The sequence below is a fragment of the Dendrobates tinctorius genome, unplaced genomic scaffold (assembly GCF_039654945.1).
Source record: "Dendrobates tinctorius isolate UK_male_01 unplaced genomic scaffold, ASM3965494v1 ptg000008l, whole genome shotgun sequence".
NCBI lineage: Eukaryota > Metazoa > Chordata > Amphibia > Anura > Dendrobatidae > Dendrobates > Dendrobates tinctorius.
Window position 1 is genome coordinate 36,512,839 of NW_027361676.1, and position 15,891 is coordinate 36,528,729.

General features: G+C 41.4%; 1 protein-coding gene across 2 annotated transcripts in view; it reads left to right on the top strand.

The window, feature by feature from the left end:
- Positions 1–15,891, top strand: part of KLHL2 (kelch like family member 2) — a 199,934-nt gene that overhangs the window by 93,869 nt on the left and 90,174 nt on the right. For both annotated transcript variants that reach the window (XM_073576986.1, XM_073576996.1), the window contains exons 6-7: positions 8,991–9,100; positions 11,083–11,199. In XM_073576986.1, coding sequence (XP_073433087.1) covers positions 8,991–9,100; positions 11,083–11,199 — 227 coding nt within the window. The remainder of the gene's footprint in view (positions 1–8,990; positions 9,101–11,082; positions 11,200–15,891) is intronic.

Consider the following 15,891-nt stretch of genomic DNA (forward strand, 5'->3'; position numbering starts at 1 on the left):
AGCGTGTGAAAGGACTCCATACGAGATGGGTAGTTTTATGGTACACTGCAATATCACATTACCGTCATGCATTGTTCAAGACCACTAAGCTGACTTGATAAAACATTTTAAAAACCTTGAAAATTTTTTTTGTTTTTAAAAAGCCAAAGTTACACCCCCAGTAACGGTCCAAACTTTTAAGATATCATAAATATGTATCCATTAGGTGAACACTGGGGGGGAAAAAAAAACAAAACAAAATGCCAGAAATGTAGTTTTGCCCAAGAACAGTGAAGTAGAAAAACGTCATAAGGTCACACGTACCAATTAATGATGCCAATAAAAAGTATAGCGTGTATCCCAGAAAATAACCAACTGAAAAATAAGAGCTTTGGGAATGTGAGGAAAATTTGAGGGGCGTACTGGCTTTCTGGTTCCTGCATGGACCTGATGCCTCCATGCTCCCTAGTGCCTGCATGGACCTGGCGCCTACATGTTCCCTGGCGTTTGCATGGACCTGGCGCCTACTTGTTCCCTGGTGCCTGCAATATACCTGGCGCCTACATGTTTCATGGTATCTTCATGGACCTGGCGCCTACATGTTACCTGGTGCTTGCATGGACCTGGCGCCTACTTGTTCCCTGGTGCCTGCAATATACCTGGCGCCTACATGTTTCATGGTATCTTCATGGACCTGGCGCCTACATGTTCCCTGGTGCTTGCATGGACCTGGTGCCTACTTGTTCCCTGGTGCCTGCAATATACCTGGCGCCTACATATTTCCTGGTATCTTCATGGACCTGGCGCCTACATGTTCCCTGGTGCTTGCATGGACCTGGCGCCTACATATTCCCTGGTGCCTGCAATATACCTGGCTCCTACATGTTTCCTGGTATCTTCATGGACCTGGTGCCTACATGTTTCCTGGTATCTTCATGGACCTGGTGCCTACATGTTCCCTGGTGCTTGCATGGACCTGGCGCCTACATGTTCCCTGGTGCCTGCAATATACCTGGCACCTACATGTTTCATGGTATCTTCATGGACCTGGCGCCTACATGTTCCCTGGTGCTTGCATGGGCCTGGCGCCTATGTGTTCCCTGGCGTTTGCATGGACCAAGCGCCTACATGTTTCCTAGTGTCTTCATGAAACTGGTGCCGGCCCAATCTTTATCCTCGCAGCCACATTGAGCTTAGTGGGTAGGTCAGGGTCGTCTTAAACGTAGCGTATAAAGCGATGTTGGTACAGCTGTGGTTACAGTTTTTATAGCACTATGGCATGGTAAAATGTGACACTGCTTCTTAAAGGGGTTTTATGGTTTGTAGCAAGTGAATTCTTGGTTTGATAAGTAATTCTTTACATCAGAGTAGCAAAACCTAGTGGAGCAGTCAGTAGAAAGCACTTAGTCTATTGCATTAATGTATACATTTAATATGAGATGTATGATGCAGAATAGAGACTGAATCACTGTGTTCTTTGCTCCTGTTTTTCTCTGCATTCAGTACTGCTTGTTCACATTGCAGTGTTGTGCCACTACCCTGTTCTGCCTCCTCACCATCTGCCATCACTGTCGCCAGCTATAGTTCCCAGTTTAGCGCTTTATGAATGATTATTTGCACATTTTTTTTCTACCTAAATAATATGACAATCCTGGAACAATGAAATGGGGATACAGAGAGCCTGTATAATGGCTGCCAAATCCCTATTTACTTGTGTATGAAATGGAGTAAAAGCTTTAGTGACGCTGACACATGCAGTTCTGCTCTGTAATGTATCCGTCTGATTACTCTGCTGTTGTGTGTTGAAGGGCATAAAGTAAACTATGTGGAGCGGAATCTGCAGTGCAGTAGTAGTCATCTAGTATAGTTAGAGGTGCCAGACTCACCAGTCGGTCTCTGGGCTCTGCGGTCTTGTGCCATCTACATTGGGAGAGCTGCTCAGGCCAGTGACAGACTGTAACGGACCGGTGCTCTGTAGCCATGATGTCACCTCTGCAGCCCATTAACAAAGACCGGAGAGACAGCACTGGACCCAGAGTTGGGCGCGTGTGACTGTGCTTCATATTTTCAGAATATGGATTAATCTAAATTCCTGGACAACACAATTTAGGTGATCTGTGGCTGTGAAGTTGCAGGTCCCTACAGAAGTCTTCTCTGATTCCTATGGCTTGAGCTAAAGTAGGTGCAACCACAATGTTAGGTAGCGGATGAAGTCATTTATAGGTATTGCCACTAATAAGAAAAAAGGGTCTGCTTCCCCCTCTAGAAGTTTTGTAACTATTATTTTCCAAATAACATTTGGTCACTAGCAGATCCAGGGCTCAATTTTCCTGACTCCCCACTCCATAAAGTGCAGCACAGATTCATCTCCGCTCCGACTCCACAGCCCTGCCTCACTACTGAGCATGTACATAAAGTGCAGGACAGATTCATCTCCGCTCCAACGCCACAGCCTCACTATTGAGCATGTACATAAAGTGCAGCACGGATTCATCTCAGCTCCGACTCCACAGCCCTGCCTCACTACTGAGCATGTCCATAAAGTGCAGCACAGATTCATCTCAGCTATGACTCCACAGCCCTGCCTCACTACTGCGCATGTCCATAAAGTGCAGCACAGATTCATCTCAGCTATGACGCCACAACACGGCCTCACTACTGAGCATATACATAAAGTGCAGCACAGATTCATCTCAGCTATGACGCCACAGCACGGCCTCACTATTGAGCATGTACATAAGGTGCAGCACAAATTTATCTTGACTCCGACCCCACAGCCCTGCCTCACTACTGAGCATGTACATAACGTGCAGCACAGATTCATCTCCGCTCCGACCCCACAGCACTGGTCACTACTGAGCATGTACATAAAGTGCAGCACAGATTCATCTCAGCTATGACTACACAGCCCTGGTCACTACTGAGTATGCACATAAAGTGCGGCACAGATTCATCTCAATTAAAAGCTGAGGTCCTTAGATCAGGAACAGAACGGACATTTATAGGATTTCCATAACGTCTCATAAAAAATTGACAGCACATACTGCATTGAATTATTGTACCCAATTTATTGTATATTTTATGAGTCAGTCCACCAAAATGGACTCTGACTCCATGAATCCAAATCCACAGCCCTGAGCAGATCACATGAACATTGTGGAATGATTACATTACCTCTGGTAAAAGCCAAAGATCCCAGGCAGCCTCCTGACAGCTGCAAAATCCCAACCAGTGCCTTCCGCAATGCTTACCACCAGATCACAGGATAGCAATGAAAATGTGGCAATCCCCCCCCACCACCCCCACATAGTGGTCTCTTTCCATAGGTCCATATCAAAACCACCAGCCATGTCTCACCAAGGCTACAGGGCGCTTAATAGAGTCTAGCCAGGAGATGCTCACCCAAAACCTTTTTCTGTCATATCTTCTGGACATATATGTCTTACACTGGAACACTCCTCTAATTATTTCTAGTAGTTATTTAAAACAAGTGTCTGTGGATCAGCCTGCTTATGGTTACCAAGGGTTATACTGTCAGGTTGCCTTTTAGTGGCGTTCAACAACAGATTTTATGTCGGCCAAAGTAATTTATCGCTTGGCTTTTGTTTGGCCCAGTATTATTCCACAGATTCAGGTTAATGTATGCTTCATGTTAACTCCATAATAATGAGGTGATCTGCCTTACAGGCATCCACCTTCCGCCTCGCTCACCTCACATCTTGTGCTAGTGCCAGATCATTTCTGTTAAATATTATCGCTCTTTCCCATGGTTTATCTGCTTTTAAATTGAGTTTATGTAATGGGAACTGCTGATGGCGGTTTCAAGGTAGCTCGTCTAGTACAGATTAAAAAATGTAAGAAGAAGAGTTTTAAAGTGAAGTTGCCTTCAGTAATTTTCTTACTCCTGCAATAAAACTATAGTTTCTAAAATTTAGTTTTCTAAATGCATGGTGCATACAGTGAAACTATCATGGGGATACAGTGAGGGAAAGAAGATCACAGAAGATCACAGCGTCTGCTCACACAAAGTCCTGCACTGATGAGACCTGCTTCACCATTTTACTAAGCAGTGCAGGTTTTTTCCTTGCTCTGTCATTGCAAGGGTTAATCAGTTGATCTGGAGATCCATCCTAAAATGTCTCAACTGTTCAGTGTTGGCCTCTTGCACTTGGGAGTTCCCAGTGATAGTTCTACTTCCTGGTTAGGTGTTAGAGGAGAAATTCAATGTTTGGAATAGGCGGCTGGAGAGTTGTTCAGGAGACTTCTGCTTTTGAGTATGTTTGCATGTTTATCCTCATCCTCTCCTATTTGGTTTCTCCTACCTATCCTGCAGCTATGTTCCACTCTGTTGTTTTGTGAGTATATTTGTGTGATTGTAGTTTTCTTTCCTCCTCATCTGTCTGGTTAGTGTAATCCTATACACTTCAGCCTCCCACCTCCCTAAGTGGGGAAGGGAACAGATAAAATGTAAGATATTCAAAATAAAGAAAAAAGGAGTGCTGACTTCATCAAAATAATACAAATGTATTAATTACATATAAGGGTTCAAAATAACACAGTAAAAAAACAGGAGGTAAACAGAAGAATTCATGTGGTCACACAGGGAATAATTAACATGGGTAAGAAACGCTATTGATTGTACCCGATAAGTACAATGAAATAAGGGGTCTCATGCCTTATATAAACTATTGACTTCATGAATTATTACCTAATCTGCTACAGATATTTTATTAATGTGCCTGTGAACGCCAGCTCACAATACTGTATCAGTTCATGTAATTTAGTGAGAACTTCATGCAATTAATAATTCGTATAAGACATGAGACCCTTTTTCATCATTTCATTGTACTTGTTGAGTGCGATCAATAGCGCTTCTTTCCTATGTTAAATATTCCTTGGGTGACCACATGAATTCTTCTTTGTTTGCCTCCTGCTTTTTTACTGTGCTATATTGAACCCTTATTTGCAATTGATAAATTAGTATTATGTTGATGAAGTCAGCACTCCTTTATTCTTTATTTTGAATATTCATGTACATGGAGTTTCTTCCTACTGACATTTTTGGATTATAAATTATCCTGATAGTAAACATGTGATTGGCATTTCTATTTATTTGTTACACTATCAATATTCCTGTGAACCTTTTAGTAAGATTTAAGTAGCATAGCAAGGAATGTCACCTTGGCATCTCCACCTTCCTGGATAATCCGGGGGACAGGTATAGACTAGGGCGCCCCCTAGTTCAGGTGATCAAGTAGGTGCCCACCATACCTAGCGACTATGTGACCGAAACATGGTGGAGGCAGTGTCCTTATGTGGGGCTGCAGGAGCGCTTCTGATGTCGGGGAGCTACACTTAACTGATAGTGTCATGAGCTCACAGATGTACTGCTCTAAATTGAAAGAGAGGAGGCTTCCATCACTCTGTACCCTTGGTAGACGTGCACTTTTTCTAAATGCACGATGCCTACAGTGAAACGCGTAACCTTACTTTCATGTTATGGGTTAAAAATAATCTTCTATAAACGGAGTCTGTCACAATTTCAGAAATTATGCTTGTGTTCAGTAAGATTGATTAAAATTGTATTATTTTTTAGAGAGGGTGTACTCATTTATGCTGAGCACTGTAGGTATAGGCACATCACCTCATTATTATGGGGTGAACATAAAGCTTACGATAACCTGAAACTGCTGTATATTTCAAGGGAACCTCACAGGTCCCCCCCATGCCTTCCAACCCACCAGCATTAGAATATTTGTTGATAAAAACCCAGCCTGTAGACTAACAGTATATCAATCGTAAGGGGTATAGTGAAATTTCAAACAAAATAATCCCTATCATTAACAATTATACCTTTTATTAATATTATTAAAAGTAAAAGGAAGTAGACTTGGTAATTCCTATCCAACACACGCTTATACTTGAAATCGTTCCAGAAAATGAAGTAAAATTATTGCACATACACGTTTTGCTATATACATGTTTATTTCCTTTGTGTGTATTGCATAAACAAAAAAAAATGAGTAAATTGTACATCATTTCATGCCAAAAAACCCCAAAAATGAGCTGGGAATAATTGTTGGCACTTTTCCAAAATTGTGGGTAAACACCTTTGTTTCAAGCATGTGATGCTTGTTCAAATTTTCCTGTGGCAAGTAACAGGTGTGGGCAATATGAAAATTACACCAGATGAAAAGGGGAGAATCTAACTCCATCTTTGCATTGTGTTTCTGTGTGTGCCACACTAAGCATGGGGAACAGAAAGGGAATAGGAGAAGTGTCTGAGGACCAAAAAATAGTAGTCAAAAATTTGAGTTGAGAGCTGTAAGAAGCTTTTGGGGATTATAGGAAGCAATTGATTGCAGTAATTTATTTAAAAGATTGCACAACCAAATATTACAGTGCTAAATGTGTGAAATGATGTCCAACAATAAATAAGTGTATAACGAAATGTGTAATTGCAATAATTTTCTGGGACAATTTCAAGGGTGCCAACGCTTTTGGCCGTGATTGTATGTGGTAAGCAAACAATGTCCAATTAATGCCCCACACAGAAAACATGACTGAAAAGATCAGGGAAGGAGGTGCACCCTAAATATGAGCCCTGCCTGACCGTGAAGGTTGGAACCCTAGATAAAGCACGCAAGTTATGGTGCCCCCACTCCCCGTCGTCTAACCCTAGCTGAGCCTAGGTAGTCTTGACTAAAGGACGTCCCCAATAGAACTGTATCTAAGAAGAGAGGACAGAGCACCCAAGGATATGGAGCAAAAGTCTGGTCTTACCCAGTATATAGTCAGTAGTGATGAGCGAGTATGCGCATTGTTCGGTTTTCCGGAGCATGCTCGGGTGGTCTCCAAGTATTTGGAAGTGCTCGGAGATTTAGTTTCTGTTGCCGCCGCTGCATGATTTGCTCAACTTGACAGCCTGTATACATGTGGGAATTCCCTAACAAACCGGCAATCCTCACATGTATTCAGGCTGTCAAGTAGCTGAAAATCCTGCAGCTGCGGCGACAGAAACTAAATCTCCGAGCACATCCAAATGCTGAGAGATCAACCGAGCATGCTCTGGAAAACCCGAGCAGCGAGCATATTCGCTCATCACTAATAGTCCGGTGTATATACAGTGCCTTGCGAAAGTATTCAGCCCCCTGGAACTTTTCAAAATTTTCCAACATATCATGCTTCAAACATAAAGATACCAAATGTAAATTTTGGGTGAAGAATCAACAATAAGTGGGACACAATTGTGAAGTTGAACGAAATTTAAACTTCTCCACAACAGTATCACGGACCTGCCTGTGGTGTTCCTTGGTCTTCGTGATGTTCTCTGTGCATCAAAAAGAACCCAGAGACAATCACAGAGCAGGTGCATTTATACAGAGACTTGATTACACAAAGGTGGATTATATTAATCATCATTAGTCATTTAGGACAACATTGGATCATTCAGAGATCCACAATGAACTTCTGGAGTGAGTTTGCTGCACTGAAAGTAAAAGGGCCGAATACTATTGCACGCCCCACTTTTCAGTTTTTGAATTTCCACAAAAATTTAAAATCAATAAATTTTGTTCAACTTCACAATTGTGTCCCACTTGTTGCTGATTCTTCACCAAAAATTTACATTTGGTATCTTTATGTTTTGAAGCATGATATGTGGGAAAAGGCTGAAAAGTTCCAAGGGGCCGAATACTTTCGCAAGGCACTGTATAACCCTCAAAAGTGCTCAAACAACTACACAATTTATTGTGTAGAGAATGTGTCAGTGCATAGAATATAGTGCGAGTTGTGCTTAATCCAACTGATGGCGGTATACACCTGTATCCTTAAACCCATGTAGGGTAATAGAAAATGAACAAACTGGGCCCAGACCAGATGCAAAGAGTTACTTTAATAAGAAGTACCACATAAAGCTACCAAAGTTCCGTAACCTTGACGCGTTTCCCCATTCATACTGGTTCATCAGGAGGAATTAGAAAGTTTTCTGGAGTCATGATGCCATAGTGGAAAAGGAGACTGATCTTCTCTTCAGTCCTGTTTTCTGTATGGGGTATTACGGTAATTGAACATTGTTTGGTTACCACATAGATATATGTATTAGTGTATGTTGGATGGGAGTTACCAAGTCTATTTCCTTTTTTGTTCGAATAGTATTAATAAAGGTATAATTTTTAATGATTGGGATTTATTCCTTTTGTATATACCCAGTCTAACCAAAACTCGAGTAAGACCCTTCCACCTCTGAATCAGGAAAGCATACACTCGGCTACAGAGAAGCAATGATTTGGGTGAAGAAAGCTGCGCGCATGTGCGAGATTTGCAGGGAGTTGACGATGGCACCATCAATGGCAAATCATGTTAAGCCCACAGGGGCGTGATAACGTGCTGAGGGGGACGACTGTTGTTGAGGAAAATGCCATGTCAATTAGTCAGAGGCCTAATTATCATATGAAACACAACGTTTATAAAGCCTTTTTTATGTTTAAAAACTTGGGTCTATGTCAGGTTAGATGGGGTCTTAGCAACAAATAGTCTAATGCTAGTGGGTTGGAGGGCATGGGAGGACCTGTCAGGTTCCCGTTTAATATTTTATTACTGTTTCTTCTGCTAGGAGGTTGATCCACATTTGGTTGATTATGGCTCCTAATCAGGTCAGGTAATCTGTCAGTTAGAAGTCTGTAAATGAATTAAAAAAACTCAACGCACCTCAATGTATAAAGACAAGAAAAACAAACATGTTTCCTGTATTAATGAGGAAGACGTAGCATAGATGACATTGGACACCCAGACCTTTTTTGCCCGGCCCTCACATGGATCACAACTAGTATGGAAAATGGGAACAATCCATAGCACTGACCAGGGATGCAGGATGTGGTGGTCTTTGCAGGGTCCTGTACAATAGCACTGATCAGGGATGCAGGATGTGGTGGTCTTCTGCAGGGTCCTGTACACCCTTGATCTCGTTATTTTGACTGCATTTTCTTTTAACAGTATTCTTTTCCTTACAGAACAACACTTTTCAGATATTGTCCAAGGAGAAGAGTTTCTGAATCTCGGCATAGAACAAGTGTGCAGTTTAATTGCTAGCGATAAGCTCACCGTTCTTTCAGAAGAAAAGGTAATTTGTTTTAATGTTTTTGTGTTTTGTTTTTTTTTGTCTTCCCTTATAATGATAAATTGTTTGTACTTTAATGGTGTGCGGGTGAAACTTTCCCAGACTGTGGCCTGACTGCTCCCACCTTTCTTCTTCATTTATTACCTTCCCACCTGCTTGTTTTCCCTCTATCTCCACCCATTCTTCTTTGATTGACAGCTCTGGCTTGAAGAAGCCAGGGAAGAGCAGCGATGGATGGGAAAACAAGCAGGAGAAGAGGTGTAGTAATATTTTTGGCCCCGCCAGGATGCACAAAGTGCTTGTGCTTGGTTTGAACAGTCATCCTATGCTGAGAATCCTTATAAATAGCATCTTTGGACGTGATCAGGTCCCTTCACTTGCAGCTGATCCCAGTGATTGTGGCTTCTTATCACAGGCAGATTTGGGTGACCGCACATTTTCAGCTGCCGCTGGGGGAAATGTAACTAGAAGACAAAGTAGGAGGGATCCATGTTTATGTCTTGGTGATCAGAAACAAGGAAGAGTAGATGGAATCTGCCCACCTGGTGTAGTTGTGCAGGTCAGGCATAACGCTGGTAAGAGTAGTAGTGAAGCGGTATTCCTCGTATACACTGCTGCTCCATCTGTTGAAACTGACAGAATAGATCGTTAAAACCACCGCGAGGCAAAAAAACAAAACGTGAGGAGTGTCACGATGAAGACAAGGTTGAGAAGGTGTAGAAAAACACAGCAACGCGTTTCAAAATGGATTTAATTTCTTCCGGTCGAAACGTGTTGCTGTCTGTTAATAAAGGCTTGTGGTTTTGCTACACCTTGTCATCCTTGTCTTCATTGTCACCGCACCCAATACAACATTTGCTTTCCTTATTGTTTTCTTCACAGGGTAAAATGTACCAACCAGCGGCCCTGAGCCCTAAACCTGCCCTAGTTATAAAAGCAAACAATATTCATAGTATAAAAATGAGGCAAATAGGAAACAAAATGACTGCCTGGTAAGCCGCCTCCTCCCCTCGCTGCCTTCTCCCATGGTCCAGTTGCCCTTCTAGCAGTCATAATTTAGGATGCAGAAAGTACCATATGTTTGGAGATGGTGGGACTGTTCTTGTAGCCTTCACCAATTCCACGTCCGTTCTCAGGGGCATTTTCTAGCAGTATGGTGGTGTTGAGTTTTCTGATTGGATTGCTGTATGTTTCCAAGATCTGGCTGGTTCTTACACTGTGATCTCGTTAGTCTTATAAACAATGATTTACTGTGAGTTGTTTTAGTGATTAAGTAAAATTGAAGTAGCGTCCATTTGTTGGTTTCACTGCATTCGTTCTAGTTTTGTGCTCATAACCAGATGTGTGAATGTGGAGTTTATCAGCATATTTCATGGCTGCGGGAGATGGACTGAGAAAGTGAGACTGAGAGGGGAATAAAAATAATATTGTAATCTTACATGCAGTTATTGGCTTTATAAATACAATTATGAGTTTAGTTAACTGTAAGGCTCAGTTCACACCTGATGTCTTCTGTTTCTGTGTTGGTAAAGAAACATGGAAATAACAAGTATGGGGCCCGGTGGACGACATTGACCATTTGGTTGCCATCATGGTGTCTAGTATTTTACCGGACACAATAGCATAGCTATTATTGGCCAGATCTGAACACAGCCTAATAGTAAAAGAATACTATTTATAAAGGAAAATTGAAGCCACCACATGTAATCGAGCAGTTAAAGAGCTTTCATGTCACGATGGCATATCCTATTACTTTTATAATTGAGGTCTGACTCCCGCCACCTCTGAGAATGAAGGGTCTGCAGTGCAGATGTAGAGTTCGGCCACCCTCCTTGCTCCGTGATGCTCAGACACTGACTTGTGAGGGGAGGTAGCGCTGTACTTGTACCTGTTTTGCCATTTATAATATGACAGTCTTATTGTCTGTTGAATTTCCATGTTTTTATGATTTTACCCTATTACTTATTTTTCTTTTCTTTTTCAAGGTGTTTGAAGCAGTAATTACTTGGGTAAACCACGACAAAGATGTGCGTCAGGAGCACATGTCACATCTAATGGAGCACGTTCGCCTTCCTTTACTTTCAAGAGATTATTTAGTGCAGGTAATCAAAACTACATTTTTATTTTTTTTTAACTGAAGAATCTAAAACATTTTTTCTACAAACGGCATCTGTTTTGAGTCTCCGTGGCTTCATATCTCACGGCTGTTTGACAACCGCAACACATGCAGGGATTGCCTAAAAACAGGCAATCCCTGCATGTGTTGCGGCTGTCGAACTGGTGCGAGGTATACAGTCGCGGGAATTGGCGCATATTTTTCGAGCACGCTGAAGAAACTCTGTTAGCATCTGAGCATGCTCGGGAGCACATTTGCTCATCACTGAATCTCACCATATCATAGTCAGTCCAATAGTCCTCCAGTTGGGAAGACAAAAGTGAGTTCTTGTGGTTTTCACTAATCAGGCACCGCTGCAGCATTAAACACCACTAGTGAGTGCTGTAATAATGTTGTGTTATCTGCATAAACGCGTTTCAGACAACTGTTTAACGTCTACCTCAACACCTTCATTACATATGACGTATATTTACGTCATATGTCGTGTCCCTGTCTTTCCCCCCTCATGACAGCTGAGTTAATCAACTTTCATGGGCCTTTAACAGCAGGCGGGTGGAATGGTGCTCCTCTCTTGGCTGTTAACCTGACAAATCCTGCTGTAAATCGCTGATTGTGGAATTTAACATGCAAAGGCTGTAAGCGCGTCATGAATCCCATCCAAATGACGTTGTGTGATAGCTGAGCGCTGATGGGTTGGAATGACAGCTGGAGGTCTGCAGAAGACCCCTTTGTCATTAAGATACTCCTGTGAATGTCAGCTCATGGCTGACATTCATAGGAGATCGTGATTTTCACTATACATAGCAGTGCTGATACGTTATGTGTAGCACAGGCGATCAGACATTTGAAACTTCAAGTTTCCTAATGGGACTATTAAATACAGTAAAAAGTAAAAATTTAAACTTAAGTTCAAATCATCCCCCTTTTGCCCCATTGAAAATAAAGCAGAAATAAATTTAAAAAAATACATATTTGGTATCACTGCGTTCAGTCTAATATATCAAAATATAAAATTAATCAGTTCCTTAAACAGCATAAATAAAATGCAAGAAGAAGCAATCAAAACATCATATGTACCCCAAAATGGAATAAATAAGAAAGTCCGCTCAGGGTGCAAAAAATAAGCCCTCACACAGGCCTAGATCCTCAACAATGGAAATGCTGCGGGTCTCGGAAAACGGTGACAAACACCAAAATCTTTTTTTTTTTTTTTTTTTTTTTTTTTTTTTTTTTTTTTTTTATTTCCATACAAGTTTCTGATTTTTTTTCACCACTTAACTAAAAAATAAAGTATATATATTTTGTATATGCATACTTGTACTGACTTGGGGAATCCTATTAATGTCAGGTCAGTGTTACCATATAGTGAACAAAAAAGGCAAAAAACTATTATGAAGTTGCCCTTTTTTTAATTTTTTTTTATTTTACCGCAATTTAATTTTTCCACCTCCTTTTTCCAGTACACTATACGGTAAAATCAACGGTGCCATTCAAAAGTACAACTTGTCCCGCAAACAAGAAGCCCTCATACGGCCATATCGACAGAAATATAAAAAAAAAAGTTATGGTTTTTGGAAGAAGGGGAGCAAAAAGCAGAAAATGGCGTGAAGGGGTTAAGGAGATTGTCCCACATCTGACATTTATGGCGTATCGACCAGATATGCAATAAAAGTCTAATATTCTAATGGATGCAGCTTCAAGGTGCACTCTGCTCCATTCAAAGGTCCTATAGCAGTGATTATAGAGAGCGTGATCCATGCACGGCCACCTCTCCTGTGACCAGGGCAGTATTCGGAATGGGGCATCTGGGGACCTGCATCTATTAACATTCATGACATATCCGCTGGACAAGCCATCAAGGATTGTTCTGAGACAAACCTTTTGAATGGATCTTTCATAGTGGTATTCGTCCCCATAGGATCCCCCCCCCCCCAAAAAAGCGCATAAGCCTAAGGCACATGTTTTTCTCCTGGGCATTGCTGTTTGGAAAATGCGGTCTACTGCACCACTCCAAACAACGCTATTCTGGTAAACTTTATTTTTTTGGTAAACCTTAAGCTCCTTTTTCAGTATCTCCGGTGCAATGTGGCATCTATGTGACGCGTTCATTGGATACTTACGATCGTATATATAGAATGGATTTATTTTAAAACACTTTGTGAATATAGCCTTAGAAGTATTCCCATAGGCAAGATCTGATCCCAATATATAGTACAGTAGGTGTAATAATGATATTAGCAAAGACCTCCAATAAGAAATGTAGTCTAGTTCTCCTGATAAACTATGTTGCTTACCCCATGTGCAGGGCACTGCAGTAGCTTAGTTATACATGGTTACGACCACTAGCAATTAACTCACTATATGAGTGGTCATAACCATGGATACCTAAGGTATCACAATGCCCTATACTACACTTCTTTATAGAGGTACTAGCTGAAGAGCCTGGCGTTACTTGGGCATAGTAACCAACTGTGGTCAGTTATAACAAATTATAATGCTTATATTGCACATAAAAACATTTCACATCATATATTCAACGCTACAGATTTGCAGCATAAATTAACTAAACGATTACCCAAGTATTGATAGTATTTCATTTTCAACTCATTCAAGATTTTTGATTTTTTCCTTTTGGTGCAAAGATGAACAGATTTTTGGCAGTTCCAACTCTTGAACAGACCACGTAAAGTTGACCATGAGAAAAGCATGGAGATTGCAAATCGATCCCTACTACTTTCAAGGACTGTCCCTGAGCATTGTTAATGGACATTGCAAATAGCAGTTGAATTGGAAACTGGAGGCGTTTAAAATAAAAAAAAAAAAACAAATCAGATGGAATGAGTGGAATTCTTGGAATGAGAATGTCCTTTCCTTTGTCACATCCTGTTTCTGAGCTGTGTATCTAACCCTATCCTGTGTGATAATGTCTGCTGAGCTGTGTACCTAATCCTCTCCTGTGTGATACTGACTGCTCAGCCGTGTATTTAATCCTATCCTGTGTGATACTGACTGCATAGCCGTGTATCTAATCCTATTCTGTGTGATACTGTCTGCTGAGCCGTGTATCTAATACTAATCAGGGTGATACTGTGTGCTGAGCTGTGTATCTAATCCTGTCCTGTGTGATACTGTCTGCTGAGCTGTGTATCTATTCCTATCCTGTGTGATACTGACTGCTGAGCTGTGTATCTAATCCTATCCTGTGTGATACTGATTGTTGAGCCATGTATCTAATCCTATCCTGTGTGATACTGACTGCTCAGCCGTGTATCTAAACCTATCCTGTGTGATACTGACTGCTGAGCCATGTATCTAAACCTATCCTGTGTGATACTAACTGCTGAGCTGTGTATCTAATCCTATCCTGTGTGATACTGACTGCTGAACCATGTGTCTAATCCTCTCCTGTGTGATACAGATTGCTGAGCCGTGTATCTAATCCTCTCCTGTGTGATACTGACTGCTGAGCCGTGTATCTAATCCTATCCTGTGTGATACTGACTGCTGAGCCATGTATCTAATCCTATCCTGTGTGATACTGACTGCTGAGCCATGTATCTAATCCTATCCTGTATGATACTGACTGCTGAACCATGTGTCTTATCCTCTCCTGTGATACTGACTGCTGAGCCGTGTATCTAATCCTATCCTGTGTGATACTGACTGCTGAGCCATGTATCTAATCCTATCCTGTGTGATACTGACTGCTGAGCCATGTATCTAATCCTATCCTGTATGATACTGACTGCTGAGCTGTTTATCTAATCCTATCCTGTGTGATACTGGGCTCCCCCTGCAGTCTGTGTCAGTGGGTGGTCTGTGTTGGCACGGTAATAAATTGTGTTATTTCCAGTTTTACAGAACGACGATAACACCATAGAAATAAGAATAATAGGCCAAATTGTTTGGTGAATTGGAACAAGCGGGGTTAAAATTTCGCCTCACAACATAGCCTATGACGCTCTCGAGATCCAGGCGTGTGACTGTGCAAAATTTTGTGGCTGCAGATGCCAATCTTGGACATACAAACATACATACACTTTTTCCCCATTATGTACCTAGGGGCAAAATTGTTTGGTGAATTGGAACGCGCGGGGTTAAAATTTCAACTCCCGACATAGCCTATGATGCTCTCAGGGTCCAGGTGTGCGACTGCAAAATTTTGTGGCTGTAGCTGCGACGGTGCAGATGCCAATCCCGGACATACGGACATACATACATACATACTTACACACGCACACACATTGAGCTTTATATATTAGACTAGCTGAAGAGCCCGGCGTTGCTTGGGTATAGTAACCAACTGTGGTTAGTTATAATAAATTATAATTATATTGCACCTAAAAACATTTCACATCATATATTAAACACTACAGATTTGCAACACAAAGTAACTAAACGATTACCCAAGTATTGATAGTTTTGTATTTTCAACTCATTGAAGAGCCTTTTGATAAACAACATTTTTGGTTTTTCCTTTCGGTGCAAAGATGAACAGATTTTTGGCAGTTCCAACTCTTGAACAGATAACTTAAAGTTGACCGTGAGAAAAGCATGGAGATTGCAAATCGATCCCACTACTTTCAAGGACTGTCCCTGAGCATTTTTAATGGACATTGCAAATAGCAGTTGAACTTGAAACTGGAGGCGTTTAAAATCAAAAAACAAATCAGATGGA